Here is a 27497-nt window from a genome sequence, read left to right as displayed (position 1 = left end):
TTGTGGGTGACAGCCGGTTGTGACCCTCCTAATAATTGTAAGTGAAACCCTGGTGTCTCTCTCCTTATAACTGTGGGTAAGAATCTGTTGTGACCTTGTTAAAACTTGTAGGTGAGAGTCTGGTGTGACCGTCCGTATAAATGAGGGTAAGAGCCTGGTGGGACCCTCAATCACTGCTATATCAACCGCCAACATAGCTGCAGTGTAGCAGGACCTCCCAGCCCCTTCCCTGCATGTTTATTGGCTGATTAAAGGTGCCAAACATGCGCTGATCTCTAGTGATATCACATCTTGTGTTTACAACAGCCAATCACAGCTCACTATGATGTCACTGTATCAACCACACCCCACTGCTGCAAGCACACCTGTAGTTCACATGTACAGAATCGGCAGCGGATTCTGGGACCGATCAAAACTTTTGACATGTCTCTCTGACGTGTCAAAAGTTTATTTATTTATTTGTTTTTTTTATAAGGACAGGTACACTTTAATATCTAAAAACCTATTTTTCAGACAAACATATAATACACATGTATAGTTTGAATATTAAATGATCTACATTATGTTGAAACAGCTGCTGACAGGTTCCCTTTAAGAAAGGTCACATGTGTTCATTCAGTTCTCGTGAAATAAAGCTATGAATATGGGCTGGGACTATATTCCTTTCACAGGTGAGTCACGTCAGCTGCTGTTGTGGGTATAAAGATTAAATATTGGCCAAGAGTTGAAAGCTCACAACTACCTGCAAAGTCGGAGGAGTCAAGTCCAGCAGGCCCATGGTGTCACATTCACCGCAATACAGCCTGTAGGTGTCCTAGGAACAAGGTACAATCCTAATACTTTCATGGTCTTGGACCTGATGTTTTTTTCATTACATCTCAGTGTACATGTGAGGCTTAGTTTAACATTTTTTAAATAACTCTGTGTGACCATTGTGTTTATGAGTATGTCAAAGAGAATTCATTTTGTGTAGCTGTACTTACCAAGCTCCATGGTGGACATGACTTTGCCTATAAATAATACTACAATCTGGTTTGCACCTTTATTGTCTCTTAATGAGAGGAAAAAAAGAAAAAAAAAATCACCCCAATTGCAAAAATTTCCTAAGTGATCACATGCAATGTTCTTTCCCATGTTCTTTCCCATGCAATGTTCTTTTTGTAGTACTAAAGCAAAGCGATACACAGAGGTTTATATGTGAGACTCCCATTATATTTATGCACAATCAAAATCTAGAAGAGGAACATACTGTATAAATATGGAGACTTTAGAAGTAGCCTTACCTTGTAAATGTACAGACAAGGGCATAGTGAAGGCTCTTTTCTGTCTGCAACATCCCACGTGTTTCATACTTAACCTCTTCAGGACACTTGAAATTGAAATATGCGCATTTCCATTTGTTCCACTTTTCCTTCTAAGGGCCCTTGCACATGCTTGGGTGGATTCAGCCATGTAACCAAACACATGTCAATTCTTCGGGTAGTCGACAGAATCCTCCGGACCATAGAATGGAGCCATGGAGCCTATGGAACTGGTGGAACTTCAAGCAGGAGCACAGGGTTGGAATCCGTAGCTAGTTATCCACGGGATTTCCGCAGTGTGCATGGGCCCTAAGGATATTTTTTATTATTCCATAAATTATACTGCAGAACAGGAAAAAAAGTAAAATAAATAAATTAATAATAATAATAATAATAATAATAATAATAATACTTTGGCTTCTTTTTACACTGTTTATTGTATGGTAAAGTTGATATATATATATATATTGGGGGACATTTACGAAGCGTCCTCCCGAGGCGTATGCCAGGGAGAAGGTGCAGATTTTCCCTTCTCCCCTGGCGTACGCCTCCCATACACCCCGCTCACCCAATGGGCGGCCTGGGGGAGCTTGGGGGGCGTGATGAGGTGGGGAAGAGGCGTGGCCTCGCAGGTGTAAATCATGATCCAGATCTACACCTGCTGGAAGTTGCATGCACCTCTTAGTGAATCCTGCCGGAGAAAGGGGGCGGGGCCTAATATAAGACCAGCGTAATATAAATCCCCCCCAAGATCTGTATTACACATCCCCCCCCCCCAAAAAAAAAAAAAAAAAAAAAAAAAAAATATATATATATATATATATATATATATATATATATATATATATATATTTTTTTTTTTTTTTTTTTATGGGGTGGATTTATTTATATTTCTAAACACTTTCATTTATTGCTGCTGTCAGTTCTGACTGTGTTATCTAAGTTGTTAAATAGATGGCAGAGTAATCGCTCTGTCAGCTTTTAACAGTGGGGTTCAGTGAGTCATTGTGTATGGAGTCCTGAGCCTTCTCCCTATCCCCTTGACAGAAATAAATGTCATGGGCTGCAATTCATGTTTCCGGCTATGTTCACACAACATCTTTTTTTTGTCCGTTTTATGGCAGTCTTTTGGGACAACTTAAAGTAGCCTCAAACTGCTCTGATGCTGTTATGTTAGATGACTATTAGGTCAAGGAGACGCATGGTACCTTTCATTTATGTATCTTTGCTTCCATAACATAGAAAAATGGTTTTATTTTGTCAAGAGGTCTCCTCGCTCCAGTTTGTAACCTGAATTACAGCTAACAGATTCACTGACAACGTATATGGGTGGCAATGGATGGTAACTGTCCGACATCTACTTCCTGTATCAAAATAATAAGTAAGAAAAGATATATATATATATATATATATATATATATATATATATATTTCCCTTACGTCCTAAGCAGCAGCACATAATAGGGGAAGATTTTATCTTCCTGCAATGATAGGACAGATGGTAACAAGCAATAAAGAGTTAATTGCCCCGCCTATAAGGCCCTATGCTGACCCAGCCTCCTTGTGTTTTTTTTCTGTCCTTCTGTGGGACAGGTGGTAGGAGGAGAGCAGGGAGCAGGCCTATGTGTGTTTCTCTGCTCTCCTTCCAATAATTCTTCTTTTCCACATGGTCGTGTGGAGAGGGAGAGTTATTTTGTATATGTATTTTGTTTTCTATCCTGCTCTGTTGTGTACAGAGCAAAGATTTTATTTTTCTTATGGAAGCAGCCGCCATCTCAGTGATTGCTCAGCTTCTATGCTCTGGTCAGTAAGTATTATGGCGCCATCCGCTGCCGGGCTGCACGTGGCTGCTAACCATGGCGCTGGTCAGACAGGACGCCGCTCGCCTGGTGTCTGTCCTCACTCTTCAGAGAGGTAAGTCATATTGCCTTTTTTGTGAGGAATTGTATGGTGCCTGTGCAGGCTCTCTGCCTGGAAGCCTGACCTGTATTGCAGGAGGCCTGTGTGCAGGCTAATGGATATAAATTTCATGGTGAGACAGTTCCGCTATGTGATCATGCGGTATGGGTCCTGCTATGTAATAATACAGTAAAAACTATGGATCTGCTATATGTGAATGCTGCCTTAGATAGAGCTGCTAGTTGTGCAGTCACTGAGCTGTTTGTGCACCTGGTTGCTGATTTCTTGCACTAGTTGCTGGTTGTGTATTGATTGCACCTGGTATCTTTCTGACACTGGCACTGCTTTTTCTTGTTGCATTGAAGCTATGAAACTGCATTGTGTGTACACAACCCTAGATTTGCTAGGTGTGTATTGGTGACACCTGATGCGTGATTAATTACACCTGAGTGTGATTCCTGGCTCTAGTACTGTGATTGAAGGATGCAGTGAAGCTGTGAGACTGCAGTGTGTGAACACAAGCCCAGAGTTGCTCGGTGAATATTGATTCCTTGATTCCTTGCTCCAGTTCTGCTGTGAAAGGATGCATTGTGTGAACACAAGCCTAGAGTTGCTATTATTGCACCTGACCTCTGATTCCTTGCTCTAGCACTGCTGTGGAAAGATGCATTGTGTGAACACAAGCCTAGAGTTGCTCTTATTGCACCTGATGTCTGATTCCTTGCTCTAGCTCTGCTGTGGAAAGATGCATTGTGTGAACACAAGCCTAGAGTTGCTATTTATTGGACCTGATGTCTGATTCCTTGCTCTAGTTCTGTTGTGGGAAGATGCATTGTGTGAACACAAGCCTAAAGTTGCTATTTTTTTTTTTTATTACACCTGATGTTCCTCTCAGTACTGCTATTGAATGAGGCAGTAAAGTTATGAAACTTCGTTGTGTGAACACAACCCTAGGATTGCTAGTGGTGTATTAATTGCACCTTAATGTCATCTATAGCTCTGCTTTTTGTTTGATGCAGTGCAGTTATGAGACTGCATTGTATGAACACAACCCTAAAGTTCCTGGTTGTGTATTGAGTGCATCTGGGGGTTTTTCTAGCACAGTTACTGATATTTAATGTTGCATTGAAGCTATGAAACAGCATTGTGTGTACACACTCCTAGAGTTGTATAGTACTGCTATTTTTAAAAATAGTAAAACGAAGATATTGCATGGTATGATCACAACTTTAGAGTTTCTAGTTGTGTACCGAGTATACCTGGTGTCTGTCTTACATTAGTTCTGCTATTGAAACAATGATCCATTGAAACAATGAGGCTGCATTGTGTGAACACAGCCTTAGAATTGCTAGTTGTGTATCAGCTGCTCTGAGGTATCTGGTTTTCTTGCACTACACAGCAGTCTGTTGCCTCTTTACCTGGCACAGGTTTATTATCATTTTATCTCACTTAATGCAGGAATCTAATGTCCAAGGTTTCAGGGTGAGGAAACCTTTGGGAAAGCTCAGTCACTTATGTATGTGTATCCTGCAAGATCCCACATCCAGATGGCAGTGGAATTGATTTTTGTTTGTAGATTGTATCTTCATTGTAAACCATTACAGAAGATACTATAGTGCTTACTTCTGAGTATGCGTGGCCCCTCCACATTTGGCTTCCCAATCCGTGGCCCCTCCACGCTTGGAGAGGAGCATTAGACTTTGCTAGAGATCGATGTTCTTTCTAATAATACTCTGTGTACCATGAGAATCCACCTGAATGGATTGGGGACACTCTAAGGAAGGACTCTTCCTTACAGAAAGGTACAATCTCTGCCCCAGTCTGAAAAGGAGAAGGAAATCCTCCCTTGTTCCCCATTCTATAGAAGTTTCCAGCATTGAAGGTACTGGAAGAAATGATGGATCAGTCACTAAAAGGGATCGTCCATCTTAGAGGTCTTGTGGATGTGAAAAAAAAAAAAAAAAAAAAAGCTTGTGACAAAAGCTCCTCTGGCAGCAACCGTGGGATTACCTTATGATGCCAAATTCTCGACAGTTTCCGATCCAAAGAAGGTAAGTTGTTGGTGAACGTCCATAGATCTACAGTTCTAAGCAAAGAAGGTTCTATATGGAGAACATATGCTCTGTGTTCCCCCTCCTAAAGGTGACTAACCATGCTAGTTGTGAGAGACTCATATCTACATATACCTGGCTACAGAGAAGACTGCATACACCTGCATGTACCTGGCTACAGAGAAGACTGTATACACCTGCATATACCTGGCTACAGAGAAGACTGCATATTCCTTTGCATCTTTCTGAAATCACCCCAGCTCCCTTTACATTCACTAAGGTTACCTGCCGGGCCTGGGATGACATATATCTATCCTAAGATAAGAAGGTAAGTAGATGGGACACTCTTCTATGTTATGTCAGCTGTAGTCACCATCTGGAGAGAATCCAAGATCACCATTGTCTCCTTCCTGCACCAGTTAATTGTCAAAAACTTACAGTACTATATTTTCACCTACCCGGAACCATTCCTGGGTCAGGATTCCTAGAACTCCCCAATTGGTGTCCCTTCACCCAATGATTGTCAGGTCTCATGACGTCTGCAAGCAACGAATTGAATCGGCAGGTTGGCATATGTATCCCCTTGCAGCAGATGCTGTCAGTATGGGACCAAAGAATAAACAGCCTACATTGGGTTATGGTTTATACCCACAGATACAAGGGCCTCAACATTTTCTTCAGTCAGTGGCAGACCAATCTCTCCCTCAAAGTGGGTGGAGGCAACCACCGATCTATCTAACAAAGGGTGAGACAGGCGAAGAAGACTTTGTTCCTAACAGAAGTGGCCGTCATCCAACATGTGAGAGATGAGTGCGGTAAGTGAGCTCCAGTCCACTTCAGCACATCAATCTATGGGGAAGCTATCGGGGTAAGCTCAAGAAAGCATCTACAGTGGTGCATATCGATCTTCAGAGCTGCATGTGACCAGTAGCATTACTGTTAAAAGCAGAAGCTGTTTTTGCATGGACCAAGAGATCTATCCAGCAACAAGGGAAGTCACAATACCTTAATGTAAAAGGCTAAAGCCATTATATTACCCTGACAGAAGAATGGTCTCTGGACCAAGAGATGTTCTAGTGAATCGCCAGATATTACAGCGACCCATTGGTCCCATGGCCATTTCGGGTAAAACCAGGATGCGTGGTTTTGACTCCTAAAAACTACTGTGGACAACAATCAGTAGAAGTCTGGTAAAAGACAATACAGGATCAAGTCTCATTAATGCTGATAGCCACGGATTGGCCCAAGAGGTCATTGTGGTAGTTGTTGTCCTCTCCTGATGGAATATGTCCAAAAGGACATTTTGGATACTTCCCCAGATTCCTCACCTACTGCCCCATGAGGACGTATTATGTCTGGCAAATCACCAGATATTATGGCGACCCTTACGTGGACCTAATGGCCATTTCGGATAACGCCAGAATACGTGGTTTTTACTCCCTAAAACTGCTAGGGACGACAACCCGTAGTAGTCTTGTAAGGACAAGACAGAATCATGCCTCATTACTCCTAATAGCTCAAGAAGGCATGGTTGTTCTCTCCTGATGCATGTGTCCAAAAGGACATTTTGGAGACTTCCCCAGAATCCTCACTTACTGTCACAGAAGGGCAGATTGTGTCTGGGTCTGGACCACCTATGATTGACGGCCTGAAGATTGACAGGCCTGATGAGCTGAGGCTTTTTAGAATTGGTGGTAAACATGATTCTGCTACTAAGAGCAGAACCCACAAAGAGAACCTCCCTGAGGGTGAAGGAGGTTTTCTATCCTGGTGTGAAGAATTGGACTTATATCACTGGCTAGAAAGGCGATCCTTCGATTTCTCCAGGATGAGTTTGAGAATGAGCTGAAGCTGCGACCGTCAAGTACATGTCTCTGCTCTTCCAGACAGCTGACTGTCCCATAAATCCCTAAAACAGAGATTTATTAAAGCTACGCAAATGATTAAAGCAACTGTAATGGATTCAACTCCCAGGAGGGTTCCGGGACTCGTCCTTCATCACCTTGCACGGCTCCGTTTTGAGTTCTTATCTTTACTTGAATTAAAATACCTGACCCTCAAGGTATGCTTCCTAGTAGCTATTACATCTGCTAAACGCAGGAGTATGTTCAGACATTAGGAGGCACTGAACCATATCTTGTTATCCTTCAGGACTTCGTCTTTTACCCTTAAGGTTCCTTCCCTATCCAACATTACTCAGCAGATTGAGTTACCTGTTTTTGCCTAAACTCCTCCAATGAGGAAGCGTTACAACGGCGCACTCTGGATGTGGGCGGAGCCTTGTGCCGGCACTCTCTGGTTGTGGGCGGAGACTTGAGTTTATTTAGTGAGAACCAGAGAAGTCAGAAGATTTTATCTGTATCTTTTTCAGGAAGGAACAGTAATTGGAAGTCCTCAAAAGCCACTTTATCCAGATGGATACGGCAGACTCTGTGTGTTACCAAGAGGTGAGAGTCCAAGTACCTGAATCCATTAAGGCCCTTACCACAAGGGCAATGTGTACATCCTGGGTGGAGGAGATGTGCATGCCCATTGATCAGATATACAGAACTGCATTGTGGTCTTCTTATACTTTTGGACATTAGAACCTCTGGGCAACCAATCTTGGTAAACCGGTTCTCATGGCTGCTGTATGATTCTCCCACCCTTTATGTGATCTTGCTATATCCCCTTTATGTGCTGCTGCTTAGGACGTAAGGGAAAGTGGAATTTTATACTCACCGTAAATTCTCTTTCCTGTAGTCCGAAGCAGCAGCACAAACTAACCCTCCCTATAAAAGTTTATGCAGCATACCTTGAGTGTTTTGGGTTATGTTTTCCTAGATCGTTAGAAGTACACAAGGAGGCTGGGTCAGCATAGGGCCTTATAGGCGGGGCAATTAACTCTTTATTGCTTGTTACCATCTGTCCTATCATTGCAGGAAGATAGAATCTTCCCCTATTATGTGCTGCTGCTTCGGACTACAGGAAAGAGAATTTACGGTGAGTATAAAATTCCACTAATATATATATATATATATATATATATATATATATATATATATATATATATATATATATATATATATATATATTATATTATATTATATATAATTTAAAAAATGACCTGAAAACAGTTGAATTTTTATCAGGTAAGAGAATCTGTTTGGCCCAGGAAGAGGTAATGGCATGGACTCACCACCTCTGGGACTCACTAGGCTTATGTTTTATTCTGTTACAGAAGTTCGCCATGGACCTGGTGACCGTTCTTTTGGCTTTTGCCGTTGTCTTGTTTTTGGCCACTGTCTTTAATAAAAATCGCAAGTTACCCAGTAATTTCCCTCCTGGACCAAGACCTCTACCGATCCTTGGAAATGCGCTGATGCTGGACATGTCAAAGCCCCATAAAACATTTTTGGAGGTAAAATAGAATTTATTGTACAATATAGGTGTATATATATGTGGCGTCTTATTGGAAATCACTAGATAACTCTGAATGGTGTCAAAGAGGTGGAGCTTATTATTCCCTGAGCCCTCTAATGCCTTACTATGCTGTATGTCCACCCCCTGCATTATCCAACACATACACTCTGCTACACAGTAAGGTGTAGCGGGGCTAGAGCCCAGGGAATAATAAAGAAAACCCCCAGACATAGGGAACAAAGGTATGTCCTGAATGTTTCCACTCATACATATACAATGGTGCAACCAGCTTGGTAAGCAGCCAGGAGGTCACAAATTCACTTTAAAGGGGTCTACCTGGGAAAAAAAAACAATTGCCGTCAATGTTCCTTAGCGCTCCACCCCTTGGTGAGTCCTGAAGCTGGGCGAAAGGGGACGAGCTGTGTTTCTGGGGCGTGGTATAAAATGTCACTGTCATTGAGATATTTTAAAAGTTTTCAGTCGTGTTTGGGTGTTGACCTAGTGATTGCTTGGACAAGCGGGAAGAAGTGCTCAGCTAAGTGCTTCTTTCCTTGCCATCTCCATAAACTTTCTATAGAATCCTTAGAGTTTTATAGCTAAATGCTTCTCTCTGCTATTTTTAAGGATTGGTGGGGGTATCAATACCTGGACCCCCTTGATCAAATTTTTTATTTTTTTTATTAAATAAGGTTGAAATTTTATTTCATGACTGCAGCATACATGTGAAACTGCCCCTGCCTAAAGTAACCAATGGCAGCACAATGGTGCCAAGGTTGTAGAAAAAAATGTGCAGCCCCTGACCACTGCACACAGGCTTGGCTTCACCCATATGCTGCAGTTTCAGCACAGCCTGCCCCCTATAAGCAGGAAGAAAGCTATTGGGCAGTGCCAGCGCCTGGGAGTGGAGTGCCATGAAGTAAGGAAGGAATATACACTGCTCAAAAAAATAAAGGGAACACTCAAATAACACATCCTAGCTCTGAATGAATTAAATATTCTCACTGAATACTTTGTTCTGTACAAAGTTGAAAATCACACAAAAATCATCAATGGAATTGGATTTGAAGTCACACACAAAATTAAAGTGGAAAAACACACTACAGGCTGATAACTTCTCACTACTTATGCTTTCTGACTGATGTTTTGGTCACTTTTGAACGTTGGTGGTGATTTCACACTTGTGGTAGCATGAGACTGACTCTACAACCCATACAATTTGCTGAGGTAGTGCAGCTTATCCAGGATGGCACATCAATGTGAGTTGTGGAAAGAAAGTTTTCTGTGTCTGTCAGCGTAGTGTCCAAAGGCTGGAGGCGCTACCAGGAAACAGGCCAGTACACCAGGAAACATGGAGGAGGCCTTCTACCCCCGCCTTTGTGCAAGGAGGAACAGGTCGAGCACTGCTAGAGCCCTGCAAAATGACCTCCAGCAGGCCACAAATCTGCAAACGGTTAGAAACTGACTCCATGAGGATGGTATGAGGGCCTGACGTCCACACATAGGGGTTGTGCTCACAGCACAGGATTGGTCCTGTGTTCTTTATAGATGAAAGCAGGTTCACACTGATGGACGCTACAGAGTCTTGAGATGCTGTGGAGAGTGATCTGCTGCCTGCAACATCCTTTAGCATGACTGATTTGGCAGTGGGTCAGTAATGGTGTGGGGTGGTATTTCCTTGGAGGGCCACATTGCCCTCCATGTGCCCGCCAGAGGTAGCCTGACTGCCATTAGGTACCGAGATGAGATCCTCAGGCCCCTTATGAGACCATATGCTGGTGCAGTTGGCCCTGGGTTCCTCCTAATGCAGGACAATGCCAGACCGCATGTGGCTGGAGTATGTCAGCAGTTCCTGCAAGATGAAGGCATTAAAGCTATGAATTGGCCTGTCCGTTCCTTGAGCACATCTGGGACATCATGTCTCACTCCATTCAGCAACGTCACATTGCACCTCAGACTCTCCAGGAGTTGGTAGATGCTTTAGTCCAGGTCTGGGAGGAGATCCCTCAGGTGACCATCCGCCACCTCATCAGGAGCATGCCCAGGCGTTGTAGGGAGGTCATACAGACACGTGGAGGCCACACACAATACTCAGCCTCATTGTGACTTGTTTTAAGGACATCACATCAAAGTCGGATCAGCCTGCAGTGCGTTTTTCTACTTTAATTTTGTGTGTGACTCCAAATCCAGGCCTCCATTGGTTAATACATTTGATTTCCATTAATGATTGTTGTGTGATGTTGTTGTCAGCAGCACATTCAACTTATTCAATGAGTATATTTCATTCATTCATTGTTATTTGAGTGTTCCCTTTATTTTTGTAGCTTTATAGCACACAGAACAACCCAATAAAATCTAACAGATCTAAATGATAATACTATTCCCTTTGTTCTTCCAGTTGTCTAAAACGTACGGAACGGTATTCAGTGTGCAGATCGGCTTCGATAAATTAGTCATCCTGTGTGGTTATGACACCATTAAAGACGCTCTTGTCAACCATGGGGAGGAATTCTCTGATCGGCCAAAATTAGAACTCTTTTCTAAAACTACAAAGGATCACGGTAACTAATAAAATATTTTTCATGCTAATTTATTTATTTTTTTAAATGTTGTATTTATAGAATTCCTATATCGCATAGCAGCTACACATGGTTCTGTACCGGTTACATAGCACGGGCAATTAAAAAACAATTGTGCCCTAACATCAGGCACCTTGAACATTTTCATATCCCTGTAATATGACTCTGGAAGGGCTAAAAGAATAAGTTAGGGGGTTGCATTACTTGTTTCAACAATACAGCATCTAACCTCTCACCTTACCCTGGTATTTCCACCGTATTCCCCTATTCTCTGCCTTTCCTAATGTCATACAATCTTATCCAAAGATAAATAGAGGGCATGGAGTGGTGGTGGTGGTGGTGGGGGGGGGGGGGGGGGGGGGGTTTACTTAGCAGAGAATGGGAGACTATAAGGGTGGTGAGTCAGAGGGGGAGCTTCAGTTTCAAGCTTAAGCGTGCCCACTAGAGATGAGGAAACCGGGTTCGGGTTCGAGTCCATCCGAACCCGAACTCTCGGCATTTGATTAGCTGGGGCTGCTGCACTTGGATAAAGCTCTAAGGTTGTCTGGAAAACATGGATACAGCCAATGACTATATCCATGTTTTCCACATAGCCTTAGGGCTTTATCCAAGTTCAGCAGCTACCGCTAATCAAATGCCGAAAGTTCGGGTTCGGATGGACTCGAGCATGCTCCAGGTTCGCTCATCTCTACTGCCCACCCATGGTTGCTCAGCTGCCATCAGCAATACCCCAGTCATCTCATGCCATGTTATCCTGATGTCATAGCACTCTGTTTCTATGGTGCCCTATGCTATCAGACAAAATAGGCAGGACAACACCTCCCCCCGACACTAGGCCACTAAGCAATACTATATATTTTTTTTTAGGACTAATCTTTGCTAATGGGGAAAACTGGAAAGTGATGAGAAGATTTACTCTGTCCACCCTGCGAGATTATGGAATGGGGAAAAAAGGCATAGAAAACAAGATCATCGATGAAGCCAGTTGTTTAGTTCAGGCATTTAAAGCGCATAAAGGTGAGTGCCTACTCCATCATTATTACATGGGTGCATTGGAAACAATACTATGTAAGGCTTATAGAATTATTTTAACTTTCTTGTTAAATTGGCTGTATTTTTTATTTATTTATTTATTTTCATTTTGAGTTGTGTCCCATTTTTGTCAATGGGAAATTGGCCATAACTGCACACCTTAGGGGAAGAATCTTTGTTATTTTAACGACCATTAAATTAATTAGCATTTTCTTTATTTTAGGTTAAAAAGAAGTCCAGATTGATAAAATTAGATGTAAAATTGTAACATCCGTGCCCGCACAGGTTTCAGTGTCAGCCTCGGTTTGTAAAGTATGGCAGTGGATACGCCGTTAATTGTGGTTTTGTACATATATTGTATTTTGTCTTGCAGTGGTCTGAACACTGCTCTATTTCACACTTTGCTGTGGTAATTGGATTCCACTGCACCTGTCTGTTTCTCCTAACAATTTTGTTCTGGGCTGCAAACAGTTAAGCTAGTTGTGATTGACAGTTCATTCAACACTTATATTCCTTCCTTACCAGTCTGTGATCTGTGTGGCCTGGATGTCTGAGGGCTGGTCCAATGATGCCCTGGACCAGGACTTTGACATCACCTATGAATTCCACCCTCAGCAAGCACTTTACTCAGTGCTTGTTGTAAGTATGTTTTGAATTTTCCTGGCATTTACCTGGATTGCTATTTTGTATTTTCTGACCTCTGTCTTGCTCTTTTCTGACTGGCCTTTTCTCTGCTGATTTGGTACTGTGTTTGGTTTTTACCCATTTCTGTGTGACCATTCCTTAGTGTTTATTTGCCTTGTCTTGTCTCAGTGTGCACTTCAGCGTAGGATGGGAAGATTGAACAGTTTTAATGGACTACCTTGGGTCAGATGGGCAAGTAGGTAGGGACAGTTGGGGGCACTAGAGCTCACTATTGTGTTTTCCCTACCTATTCACCTTGGTTGTACGTTTCTTAAAAAAATAAATATATATATATATATATATATATATATATATATATATATATCAGATTAGTACAAAAATTATATATAATAAGAAGATATTTTAAACAATTTATGTAAAAAAAAAAATTAACTTGTGTGTTGATTTAAATCCCTTTATAACCATTAAGCCATTCTCTTCATCTGTTTTATAGGTTTCTTGTTTCTCTTCAACTAAAAACTTCTTTTGAGTTCTGAAATAGTAGATATCTTTTACATTCATAAACATTCATGTCACTAGCGTCAAAAACAGCTGCAAGATCTCGAAAAAAAAGTTGTAAATCTTTTGTAAGAGAACAAAGTGAAGCAGATTTAGAAATAGTTTTGGTTAAAAAATTTATGTATTTTTGTAACCTGTTAGTTCCCATTGTGCTGGGTAGGAAGTAACACAAGACTGCCATATCTGATACATTATTTCACCTATTTTTGGTATCGCTGGCTCGCCAATGACAAAAAAAATAAAAATAAAAAATCTGCAAATAACACCAACAAGTCAGTTGGCATTACTGTGTGCTAGTCTCTGCAGTGTGCTTGGGATCAGGAGACCTGTTGGGCTTCTCTTCTCTATGCTAAGATGTAAGGCAATGGCAGCATCAAGAATCCATAGAACTGATAAAATCGGCACTCACAGGTATACATGATGATTTATTTCAGGGAGTAATGGACAATACAGCAAGTACGCTCCACTGAGAGAGCACCACACGTATCACGCTACCACATGTCACCTGGCTCACAAAAGCATAACGAAGCATGGTGTGTACCTGTGAGTGCCGCTTTTATCCGTTCTATGGATTCTGGCTGTATTTTGTGAGCACAACATTATAAATCCCTCCATAAGGTTTTTATTTGTGAATTATTATTATTAATTAGCATAGCACCATTACAGCTGTTCTCTCTTGTTTTGTTTTGTTTTCAGGAAAATCCTTTGATAACCTGCAAGTAATCAATACAGCAGTGGCCAATATAATCGTGTCCACGGTGATCGGTATCAGATTTGACTATGAAGATCCCACCATAACCAAGCTTGTTGGTCTAATCAATGAGAACATCAGATTGTTAGGAAGTCCTCTGGTCAGGGTGAGTCTCTGGTTGTCTAACTAGCTGCCTTGCCCTTATTATTGACCTGGCACACCATCATTTTTATACTGTAGGTGCATAGTACATACATGGACTATGATTTTTTTAAAACCAATGTTTGTCTTTTTTTTTTTTTCTTTATGCAAGAGGCTTTATTTTTATGAAATTTTTTATAGTAGTATTTGTTTTACTTTTATTGAGTGTTTACAGTGAAAAATCTTATAAAAGGAATGCTAAAATGTGGGGTGTTTTTTTTTTATATTTAAATCTTAAATACAAAGTGCTACAAAGTGGATCCATTCATTTTGATAAACATACGTATCGTATAGATCTGAGTTTTAAAGGCAGGGACAAAGCTGGACTTTAGGCTAGGGGAAACATGCTTTCCTTTATTAAATTTTTATTTTATTTACTGTTTTTTGGTTCTTTTACTTAAAAAAAAAAACACATTGGGGGACATTTATCAATGAAAAAAGTCGTAGTTTTCGCCGAGAATGGCCAGATGCGAATAAATTTATTTGCAAATGGCTGTTTTGGGAATAAAATTTTCTCATCTGGCCATTTTTCGCCCGGTACGCCAGGTGGGCGGGGAGGGGTTGTGGAGGGGCGGAACAGGGGGCACAGATTCAGAGTCTGCTCTATTCATCAATTTGTTTGCCATAAAATAGTCAGGAAACCTAATCCTGCTCTGAGCTGGAGTAGGTTTCCTGGCGCTTGAACTCGCCGCACAGGATTTATATAAATCTCCGTAATGTCGGAGCTGCGGAGTAATTTTTAAGTCCGGCGTTTACTGCGTTTAATGTCCCCCATTATGTCCCTCAAAAGACCAAAAGTGAACAATTAACTTAAAACGCTCTTGAGTTCCATCTGTTGATTAAATCTAACTCCTTCACTCTATTAGAGTCTATGGAGTCTATAAAGGCCCTGATGGATGGAAAGTGGAGGATCTGCTGCACCAAATTGTATCTCAGGATCTGAAAAGGTCTCTGTAATGAGACCTTGTGCAATCAGTAACTGAAGGATGAGGTTCTGGGGACTTCTGAAAATGTCAAAAGTTTCTGGAAATGGTATAAATATAAGTTAAACATGGGCATTATTGTGCAGAAAAGACATAGACAGGGAAGAAGTGTTATATCAGTGTTGTGAGCACTTTATTCTGAGGATCGGTGGGGTGAGGATCTCAGATGTCGGCCCTCACCAATGATGTAAATAGTAATAATATGTCCTTTACTCTCACAGTCACTCATGTCGGGTTGTTGGGGGGTAGAAATCATTGAACCCCCATTTTCTTTATGTGTTTTTTGTGCAGTAATTTTGCACATACTCTAGTTCTGTGACATGTAAAACTTTTTTACCTTTTTGTTTTTACACTTATCCTTCTTGAGGCTGGGTTCACACTACGTACAGTATATTTCAGTCAGTATTGTGGTCCTCATATTGCAACCAAAACCAGGAGTGGATTAAAAACACAGAAAGGCTCTGTTCACACAATGTTGAAATTGAGTGGATGGCCGCCATATAACAGTAAATAACGGCCATTATTTCAATACAACAGCCGTTGTTTTAAAATAACAGCAAATATTTGCCATTAAATGTCGGCCATCCACTCAATTTCACCATTGTGTGAACAGATCCTTTCTGTGTTTTTAATCCACTCCTGGTTTTGGTTGCAATATGAGGACCACAATACTGACTGAAATATGCGTAGTGTGAACCCAGCCTGAATTGGAATGGATACACTGTGATATGTTCAGCTATAAAAGATGTTGATTTATGATTTATTGATTTTTATTACTTTCTATAAAGCTTTATAACAGTTATCCCTACCTGATCCACTGGATGCCGGGCCCCCACAAAAAAGTTTTTGTCAACATGAAGGAGATGCATGACTTTATAAGAGAAACCTTTACCAGACAAAGGACGGAGCTGGATATCAATGACCAGAGGAACCTCGTAGATGCCTACCTTGCTAAGCAACAAGAGGTAGGTAGAGGAAGTAGATCTTAATAGTTGTAAGTGGTAAAACATCATATTGACCATCGACTATATTTTTCTAACCTGGTTAACAAACTTTAATTTGACTCTATGTGATATTTTTTTTGCAATTTTACTCTGTGTAAGGAAAAAGATTATCTTACATTAGCCATACTGGAGTTTTATCCAAAAGGCTGAGAAGCCCATCCATAAACAGCCTTCTCTAACTAGCAGTATTCAATGAGAAATAGTAACCCTTCCCCCCAAGCTGCATTAAAACAACCTTCTAGCTAAACAGTACCCTGTTTAGCACTAGTGAGAGAAGAGAACCCCATGAAAATATAATAAAAAATAGTTTTCTCCCTCCTGGAGGAGAGCTAATTCTCGCACTGATCTCCCACAGACCATCGCCTGAATATAAATCCCCATAGGGTCAGTGAGGCCAGAAACGTGTCAGACTGTGTGTCCTGTATGTTTTTCCTATCCGATAATTTGCCATGACCTTTTGAATATGGATTACAAATAAATAAGTGCTGACCCGAAACAAGTTTTTTCATAAATCCCCATACACCATTGGATCTCTTCAATGATAAACAGCACCTCCTTACCTCCAAGCTACAGACTGCTGCCATGAGCTACAGACACTTTGAATTTTTTTAAAAATGTCACATTACGGGGAGATAGCTATGCTTTCTGTGTGTCTGTGTGGCCACCTAGTGGTAATGATGAGGATTGCCACTTGTTATGGATTTTACTAGCATTTCAAAAATACATTTTCTATTTTGAGAGATTTGAGTCATTAATAAAATGTGTAAAGACACAACGGCGCTCCCATCTATACACATATTCTCTTCACATTGCTACTGTAGCAGGTATAGATACCAAATGGTTTACTTCTGGGAATAAAACGCATAGTAATAAGTTATGTATAGTGTTGAGCACAGTTGCCGAACTGTCCGGGTTCTGCAACGTTCTCCAAACCCAAACTCCCAGCATTTGACTCTTGTCATTTGGAGAAGTTGGATGCTGCTCTAAGGCTACCCGGAAAACATGGATACGGCCTATGGCTGTATTCATGTTTTCCAGGACTCCCTAGGGTGGCATCTAACTTCTCCAGATGTCAGAAATCAAATGCTGAGCATTTGGGTTCGGAGAACGTTGCAGAATCTGAACAGTTCGGCAATTCCTCGTTAGTTATACACATTGATTTTTTTTGTTTGTTTTTCAGGGAAAACCAGAATCTACTCAGTATTTCCATGACGAGAACCTAATTGCACTTGTGGAAAATCTCTTTACTGCGGGAATGGAGACCACATCAACCACCCTTAGATGGGGTCTACTGCTCATGATGAAGTATCCAGAAATTCAACGTAAGTTTCTATAGAACAACATTTTTTGGTTTTGTCATCTAAAATAGTAAAATTTATATGATGCTTGCTTTTTTTTTATAGCAAAGTTGTTAACTTAGAAGTAGTAACACAGGAGGAACACAACTGTAAGCAGGGGCGTAGCTAGGATTCATGGGGCCCCAAGGCAAGAAACTGTACGGAGCCCCATGAATCCTGTAAGGGCCCCCAATACTCACATGACCTGATGCAGTTCCATGGCGTTACAGTTCTCCCAGATCCCCAGCACCCGAGTGACGTCACTGGTGCACCGCGGAGAATAAACACCGAAGGACTGTGCCGGGTCATGTGAGTATAGGGGGCTCTTATGGCTGGAGGAGCGATGCTTCCTTCGGCCACAAGAGATACTGGCAGGGAAGGGGAAAAATATGCAAAAAACACTGCAGAGACCTTGCTCTGTGAAGGAACAACCAAGCTAAGGAAGGTCTCTACTCAAGTAAACCACCCAAGCAAGGTATCCATCCACAGACAGCTGTTTCGGGGTAGGGAGTCCTGCCATTGGTGGTAGATGTGGGTGCTGTGAGCTGTAGCTGAATAACCAGGTGCCCCTGCTGCAAGGGCCCCGTAGCAGTTGTGTGTTCTGCCTCCATGGTAGCTACCTCACTGTCTGTAAGCTTTTGTTCTCATCTATTATTGTGAAATCTAAATTTGGACAATTACAAAGATAATTCTTTTATGACAGGAAAAGTTCATAATGAAATTGAAGCAGTGATCGGATCAGCTCAGCCTCAGATAGATCATAGGAGACAAATGCCATATACAGATGCAGTCATACATGAAATGCAGAGGTTTGGGGATATTGTACCAGGGAGTGCCCCACATCTAACCTCCCAGGATGTTAACTTCAGGGGCTACTCTATTCCTAAGGTAAGAATCAGGTTCACGTATCAATACGCCATGCATAGATTGAGCCATCCCAACTGGAATGAAGCCACTCTGGTGATCAGTTAATTGTTGCATTTGTTTCTTTTCTTCGTAGTAAGGTCCAAGTGACCACTCACACACAATCATAAGTGAGTAGGAAATCTGTCACTAGGATTAACAATCTACTTTTGAACAGCTGACAAACAATAATATAAACAGGGATTCCGCTCAAACATTTTTCATATGTTACTGTCTATGGTGATACTTATAATTCATTCCATACTTATTATCTATTCAGTCTCCTTCCCCCAGTTCTGAACTGCTGCTTTCTGCTGAAGACACACAAAAAACTGTGTGTGAGCTTTTCTCTCTGTCTCCCCCTTTCCCTCCTTCCCTTCTTAGACGGGTCATGTAAACAAGTTCCTGGCAGGCTTTATCTGCAACTTTTGTAGGGTTAATTTGAGGTCAAGAAGCTAATGAAATTACTCAGTTGCTACAAAGTTGCACATAGGGACTTCAGTCTTCTTATAAGGGAGGGGGAGAAGAGAGGGAGATGGAAAGAAAAGCTCACACACTCTTTTTGTGTGTCCAACAGAAAGCAATAGCTGACAAATGAGGAAAGGAGACTGAACAGATAATAACTATGGAATGAATAATTATTATTAGTCTCACCATGGGCAGCAACATATGAAAAGTTATGTTTGAGTGGAATACCTCTTTTAGCCTATGTTCACACATAATATTTCCCTCAGTCTTTTGGTATCCTAAGAGAGGGCACCATTTTTGGCTTTGAAAAAGAAGGGATAAACTGGCTATTCTGCATGAATAGGATGTGTTACCTGTATGTGTATCCTACATAACGCCAAACTTCTTACCCCCCCAGGGCACTGCTATCATCCCACTACTGCACTCTGTGCTCAGAGACAAAACTTACTTTGAGAGACCCGACGAGTTTTACCCTGAACACTTTCTTGACTCAGAAGGAAAACTAAAGAAGATCGAGGCCTTCATACCATTCTCTATCGGTAACATTTTTGCTGCATGTGCTTTTAGAGTCTCTTAAGGCTTTTCCACTCTAAAAGACTTTTTAGCTTTACAATTCAATGTAAGACACTGAGCGCTCCGTGACCCGGCCCGATCACGGAGCGGCTGGTGTCAGAGAAAATCAGTACCGGCTGAATGATCTTCGCTGCTGATGAACTGGAAGGCGGGCCGCAGAAAACTGACATGTCCGTTTTTTGTGGCGCCACTAGGGATGCCGGCCGAAGTGTATACTATGTGTATACACTCCACCTGAGATTCCATCGATGGCAGCACTACGTAAGTTCCTTAGTAATCACGGCCGTTGTTGCAAATCGGCAACAACGGCCGTGATTATTACGAAACGTACGTAGTGTGAACATAGCCTAATGTTACATAATGTGCATGAAGTACATGGCTGGACTAGTCTCAAGTGCTTTAAGTTAGTGGCTCAGCATGTTAGCTAATGGAAGGGGATCCTAAACCGGGGGTCTTCCTTTTTTATACCCATGTAAACAAATGTCTGTCAAATAGACATCAGTGTTCACAAGGCTCCATTAACTAATGGTCAAGTGTCCAGAAGGCTATGCTGAGCTACAGGATGCATGCCTCATTCCTCCCCCACCATTTCTGCCTTAACTGATTGAAATGCAGGGCTCAGTGCTGAAAGACAAAATACATCAATCATGCAGGGAAGGGGGGAGACATGCATGCAGCAGCTCAGAACAGCTTCTTTTGACGAGCTATAAGTATTATCTGCAGGTGATCAAGGTTTGGTTAAAATCTCACACACCGTCACCTTAAATGACATTATACACCAATACAGACCTGATGTTAATATTTTTGTGGCAGCACTGTGGCCTAGTGATTAGCACTATTGCCAATTATTAAATCCCACCAAGGACAACATCCTCAAGGAGTTTATATGTTCTCCCCATGTTTGTGATTTCCTCTCACACTCCAAGACATATACTGTAGATAAGTGAATTTATTTGTGTGCTCCAATGGGGACAGGGGCTGATCTGAGTGATGACAAGCTATGTACAGTGCTACAGAATACGGTGGTGCTATATAAATAAAGGAATTACTAATTATTATCCTTTGTGTCTTTGTCTGCCAGGTAAGAGAAGTTGTGCAGGTGAGACCTTAGCCAAAATGGAGCTGTTCCTCTTCTTCACCACCCTCCTTCAGAACTTCATATTCCAGGCCCCACCGGGAGCTAAGCTGGACCTGAGCCCTGCAATGTCCTCAACAAATGGGCCCAAACCTTACGAAATCTGTGCCATACCCCGCAGCTAGAAGTTTTTTTTAGTCAAGCCTAATCTGAGATAAATGTCAAGATAATTTCTAAATGTAGGAGAAATTATTCCTGAAAAATGAAAAATAAAATGAAAAAAAAAAAAAAAAAGTGAATAGAACAAGGGAAGTGGGGTTAGGATAAGAATGTGCTATGTACAGCAGCGGTAAGAGAGAGAGACAGAGCAAACATTAGCTGTGTACCTGCAAGCTGAGCCAGTCTGCCATCTGAAAATGATCCACACTGTTCCTTTAAGGTAAATCAATGCTTCTTTATTATCCATAAAATTCTAAACAACTGTTCCTTTACATAAATACCAGTGTATCCACTGCTGTGTAACCACAGTGCAGCAGTGTAATCTCCCTCTCCCCTCAGCAGCAGCTCAGTGTTTTGTTTTCTTTTCTGTACTATTGCTGTTTATGCCCACCAAACACAGTGCATCAGTAACCCACTCTTTCTTTATTTGCCATCTATAGCTTGTTCAGTGAACTTTACAATTAATATGGCATGGCTTAGCAGAGTGGAATATGTGATGTGATTGACTAGAGATGTAAGGAAGTACTCAAGTTGTTATATGTAAGATGTATAACTTTTATTTTATTTGATGGCTTGTAAAAAATTCAAACCATTGTTAACAAATATATGTTCCTTAAAATTGCTCTATTCCCAGGCTTATAGCGCTTTTATCCTTTGGTCTATGGGGCTGTCCTTTGATCTGTGAGGTGTAATTTTTTGCGCCATGATGTTTACTTTCTATCGGTACCTTGATTGCACATATACGATGATCGCTTTTTATTACAATTTTTCTGGCTTTGATGCGACCAAAATCACGAATGTGATTAATTAATAGTCTGGGCGATTACGCACGTGGCAATACCAAACATGTTTAGTTATTTTTTTTTATAACATGGGGAAAGGGGGGTGATTCACACTTTTATTAGGGGAGGGTTTTTTTTTTATTAACAACAACACTTTTTTTTTTTTTTTTTTACACTTATACTAGAAGCCCCCCTGGGGTTAGGGTTATTCCCCCTGGGGGACTTCTAGTATAAGCACACAGATCTCTCATTGAGATCTATGCTGTATAGTTATACAGCATAGATCAATGAGATAGGCACTTGATTGCTTCCGGCTGCTGCAGCTGCGCTCCATTACAGCGCTAACCCCGGCCAGTAAAGGATGTGTGGATCGCTCCTCCGGGACAACGTACTGGAGGGGGCGATCCACCCCACTAGACACCAGGGATAGGCTGCAAACAAGTAATCAGATGCAGCTGTCAATTTTGACAGCTGCATCTGATTACTTAATTAGCGGGCACAGCGATTGCACCGTGCCCGCTAATAGCCGCGGTCCCGGGCTACATGCTGCACCCGAGAGCACGGCGGTTCAGAGCGCAGCCATCACATGGGCCTGCCCTGAACACTCGTAGGCGGCCCTGCAAGTATGTGTACGCCCAGGGTCATCTAGGGATTAAAAGGGTTATCCGGGTAACAAAAACAATATTCTAAACAATTCCCCTTCCCAATACCACCCTATGTTTAATATACATGTAAACCCCATCTTGCACCTTTTCCCTGTTTGTTTGTTTGTTGGTTTGTTTTTCTCATACTTATCCGCTCTGGATGTCTAAAATAATTTTCTCTATGTTCACTCTGGCAACACGCTGCTCCCTCTTCCCCTATCCCTTTGTAAACAGGACATGTTATCTCCTCTCTGGGGGCTGAGTTAGCTGTCTATTAACTTGGAGACATCATCTGCATTATCTCCATGCACCTGTGCTGCTTCCATAGACTTACATGTGTCCCTGAGCTTAGGTTTCTGTAATTAACCCCTTAACGACCGAGGGCGTAAGTGTACGCCCCCAAAACCCGTGCCTTAACGCAAACGGGCGTACATTTACGCCCGCGGTTTCCCCGATCGCTGCGTGTACACACGCAGCGATCTGGGAAGATGGCCTGCTATAATGTATAGCAGGCCATCCCTGCTTGTCGGCACGGGGGGTGATTAACCCCTCCCGTGCTGACGATTGCCGCTATTGGCTGATCAATTCAGATCAGCATGTGGCGGCGATCTGCAGCTTTCCGGGTCATCGGTGACCCGATCCGAGGACGACACCGACCGCCATTACTGTTAAAAGTAACGGTGGCCATGGTGCCACGTCCCGATCGCCGGGACCGGCCGGCCGGCCGATCACGGCGATATAAGTACCCCATGAAAGGGTTAAATACCTGCTGTGGACACCTCAGCTAGGTAGCTGAGGTGTCCAGAGCAGGTATTGACCCATACTCACCGGATCCAGCGTCCCGATCGCGTCTTCCGGGTTCCGAACGCGTCTTCCGGGTTCCGAACGTGTCCTCGTCTTCGTCGGCGTCTTCGTCTTTTTCCGGCGGTCCCCATCGGCAATCATCGGCTCCAGCGTCGTCAAACTTCGGCTTTTTCCGGAATTGGCGTTCTACTGCCCCCTAGCGGCTGATAAGTGTATATAATACACATATCAGTAGCTATAGGGTTGAAGAAAGATTTTTTATTTATTTTTTTTTCCGCACCCTATCGCCGCTGAGTGCTGAGTGCCACGTAAGTGCACCGCTGATCAGCAACTCCTCCTTTTTGGCGTAGAGTGTTTTTTTCCTATATCCTACAGCCACAGTCTGCTTATAAGTGCCGCACATAAGTGCGGCATTTATCAGCAACTCCTTTCTTGGCGTAGTTTTTCTTTTTATACTTAATGTTAAAAAAACATGTAAAAAACACCATTACACTACACGGAATAAAGTTTTACACTACACCACTACATACCCCATATACCAATCCCCGTATAAAGATGGCCCCAGGGTGTTTTCGGTGTCGGACACATACGCACATACACCGAAACAGCCAGTGAGGATGAATGGGGGATCCTTCGTTCCTCCATTCATCCTCATCCTCATCATCCAATGACGTATCTGGGGGTAGCGTAGCGTACGCTGCCCCCCAGACACGTCTTTTCCGCCAGTACCGTCCCAATAAGAGATCACGGTATGGCGTGAAATTCTACAAACTCTGTGAGAGTACCTCAGGGTACACTTACAGATTTAGGGTACGTGCACACTGCGGAATGGCGAAGGATAACCCTTTGTACATTCCGCAGCTGGCACCCACCGGCAGACTGATGCGGGCGCGCGTCTCCACCCGTGTCATAGACTCCATGTTATGCATGGGCGGATTCCATCGTCCGTCCAAAGAATGAACACATTTGACGGAGAGCTGAATCCGCCCGTGCATAGAATGGAGTCTATGACACGGACGGAGACGCGTGCCCGGATCGTTTCTGCCGGTGGGTGCCAGCTGCGGAATGCACAAAGGGTTATCCTTCGCCATTCCGCAGTGTGCACGTGCACTTAGAGTGTATGAAGGAAGGGACACCGGAATCCAGCTTCCAAATGCCCCCAGATGCCCCCCCCCCCCATCCTCGGAGTTAGTGGGGAGATCATTCGGGAACTGATCTTCCCACTGCTGGATAAAGGTCACCACCTGTACGGGGATAACTTTTATACCAGCACCCCCTCTTCCGGTCCCTCGCTGCCCTGTAGCTTGCGGCACGATCCAAACATATCAGAAGTAGTAATAGCGCCCTAATATTTAGCAGCCATGGAGCGGACCCAGCGCTTCTGGATATGAAGGACCCCGTATCGCACCAGGACAACATTTTCCAGGTGACGTCCCCCACACTGGAGAAAGGGAAACCCCAGAAGAAGTGCAGAGTGTGGTGTAACAGGGGGATCAGGAAGGACATCATTTTCCAGTGTGACGCCTGTCCTGATCGCCCCGGCCTCTGCATACAGGATCGCTCCAAGGCGCACCACACGTCACTGGAGTTCTACATTATCTAAATTCTGTCCCTTATTCCTATTTCAGGGGTCACGTTGATCCAGGGATTATTCTGATCGCCAATATGGAGTCGGGAAGGAATTTTTCCCCTGTGATAAGGCTACTGTCGTCTGCCTTACGAGGGTTTTTTGCCTTCCTCTGGATCAACACAGGTTGAATTTGATGGACACCTGTCATTTTCAACCTTATAAACCAATAATTGGCCTAATACCCCCAAATAAATTAGAATTGTCCCTTTTTCCCCAGCTAAATAGGTATGGCCGCCATTCCCATTAGAGGATGCCATGATGCAATTACAAAGCCTCTGTGCGGCCAGGACAGTAGAAACCCCTGACAAGTGACCCCATTCTGGAAACTACACCCCATAAGGAATCTAACAAGGGGGGCAGCGGGGATATGGCCCCCTGGTGACTGAAAATTTTTTTATTTTTTATTTTCACGACATATGTTCTACATATGTGCCTGTTACCAGTGGGGTCCATATGCTCACTGCACCCCTTGTTAGATTCCTTATGGGGTGTAGTTTCCAGAATGGGGTCACTTGTGGGGGGTTTCTACTGTCCTGGCAGCACAGGAGCTTTGTAATTGCGACATGGCCTCCATCCTCCATTCCAGCCTGTAAATGGCGCTCTGTCCCTTTGGTGGCTTGCCCTGTGCCCATATGGCACATTATGTCCACATGTGGGGTATTTTCGTACTCAGGGGAAATTATCCTACATGCTTTGCGTTTATTTTCTTTTTTAACCCCTTGTGGAAATGGAAAAAAATCAAGGCTAGACCAACATTTGGTGTAATTTGTTTTAAATTTTTACTCTAAATCATTAATCTTGTCTTGCTTTTTTCATTTTCACAAGGGGCTAAAAAATAAAAAAATAAAAAAAATTTGTAGAGAAATTTCCCCTGAGTACGGAAATACCCCACATGTGGACATAAAGCGCCATTCGGGTGCAGGGTAAGCCTCCAAAGGGAAGGAGCGCCATTTGGTTTTTTGAGGCTGGATTTGACTGGAATGAATTTCGAGGGGCCATGTTGCATTTAAAAGGCCCCTGTGTTGTCAAGACAGTTGAAACCCCCCACAAGTGACCCCATTATGGAAACTACACCCCTCATGGAATGTAACAAGGGGTGTAGTGAGCATATGGACCCCACTGGTGACGGGCACAAATGTAGAACAATGTGGCGTGAAAATGAAATATTACATTTTTTACACTATAATGTTGGTCTAGCCTTGAATTTATCATTTTCACAAGGGGTTAAAAGAGAAAAAAACACACAAAATGTTTAGAGCAATTTCCCCCGAGTCCGTAAATACCCCACATGTGGACATAAAGCGCCATGTGGGTGCAGGGCAAGCCTCTCAAGGGAAGGAGCGCCAATTGGATTTTGTAGGTTGGATTTGGCTAGAATGGATGATGAACGCCATGTCGCATTTACAGAGCCCTTGTGCTGCCAGGACAGTGGAAACCCAACACAAGTGACCCCATTCTGGAAACTACACCCCTCAAGGAATCTAACAAGGGGTGCAATGAGGATATGGACCCCTTGATGACGGGAACATTTGTGCCGTGAAAGTGAAAAAATGAAATTTTTCACTTTCACGTCACATTGTTCCACATTTGTGCCCGTCACCAGTGGGGTCCATATGCTCACTGCACCCCTTGTTAGATTCCTTGAGGGGTGTAGTTTCCAGAATGGGGTCACTTGTGGGGAGTTTCCAGTGTTTTGGCAGCACGAGGGCTCTGTAAATGCGACGTGGCCCTTGAAATCCATTCCAGTGAAATCCAGCTTCCAAAAGCCAATTGGCGCTCCTTCCCTTTGGAGGCTCGTCCTGCGCCCGCTTGGCACTTTATGTCCACATGTGGGGTATTTCCGTACTCGGGAGAAACTGCGCTACATGTTTTGTGTTTTTTTTTCCTTTTATCCCTTTGTGAAAATGAAAAATTGAAGTCTAGAACAACGTTTTAGTGTAAAAAATACTTTTGTCTTTTTTCACGCCATATTGTTGGGAAAATCTGTGAAGCACCTGTGGGGTCCAGATGCTCACTGCACCCTAGTTACATTCCTTGAGGGGTGTAGTTTTCTGAATGGTGTCCCTTTAGGGGTGTTTTTTAGGTTTTGGCACCCCAGAGCCTCTGCCAACCTGAAGTGGTACAGTCAGAAATGACCAAATATAACGGAGCCATTGAAATGCACTAGGCGCTTCCTTATATCTGAGGCTTGTGGTTGCGTCAAATAGCACAATAGGGTCACATATGGGGTATTTCTATAAACTGCAGAAACGGGGCAATAAATATTGGGGTGCATTTCTCTGGTAATAAGTTTATAATTATGAAAAATATTGGATTACAATAAAATCTCTGCACAGAAAATTAAAATTTTCAAATTTCTTACACACTTAGCTTTTATTTCTGTGACTCCCCTAAAGGGTTAAAAAACTTTCTGGATCTGCTTTTGCAGAGTTTGGGGGGGTGCAGTTTCTAAAATGGGGTGCTTTGTGGGGCTTTCTAACATACAGGCCCCTCAAATACACTTTAAACCTGAACAGGTCCCTAAAAATATCTGATTTTGAAATTTTACTGAAAATTTGGAAATTTGCTGCTAATGTTTTACGCTTACTATTGTCTAAAAAAAATGAAATATAGTTTAATAAATGCCGCCAACATAAAGTAGACATGTTGCTGATGCTATTTAATATATAATTTATGTGGCATAACCATTTTCTGTATAAGCAGAAAAGGTTTAAAGTTG

General features: G+C 42.6%; 1 protein-coding gene across 2 annotated transcripts; it reads left to right on the top strand.

The window, feature by feature from the left end:
* The first annotated feature begins 729 nt into the window (after window positions 1–729).
* LOC138796040 (cytochrome P450 2K1-like) lies at window positions 730–21552 on the top strand. 2 transcript variants are annotated; one of them, XM_069975922.1, is made up of 10 exons: window positions 730–825; window positions 8472–8651; window positions 11049–11211; window positions 12097–12246; window positions 14161–14321; window positions 16128–16304; window positions 17524–17665; window positions 18384–18568; window positions 19449–19590; window positions 20706–21552. In XM_069975922.1, exons 2-10 carry the CDS (start codon window positions 8481–8483, stop codon window positions 20882–20884), a joined length of 1470 nt encoding a protein of 489 aa, XP_069832023.1. In that variant the 5' UTR covers window positions 730–825; window positions 8472–8480; the 3' UTR covers window positions 20885–21552. The 2 variants fall into 2 exon arrangements, with proteins under 2 accessions (XP_069832023.1, XP_069832024.1); XM_069975923.1 differs by having other exon boundaries at window positions 748–805.
* Window positions 21553–27497: the final 5945 nt, after the last annotated feature.

This window comes from Dendropsophus ebraccatus, chromosome 6 (genome assembly GCF_027789765.1).
Source record: "Dendropsophus ebraccatus isolate aDenEbr1 chromosome 6, aDenEbr1.pat, whole genome shotgun sequence".
Taxonomy (NCBI): domain Eukaryota; kingdom Metazoa; phylum Chordata; class Amphibia; order Anura; family Hylidae; genus Dendropsophus; species Dendropsophus ebraccatus.
Note: the sequence above shows the minus strand (reverse complement) of the source record. Positions and strands in the feature narration are given on the sequence as shown.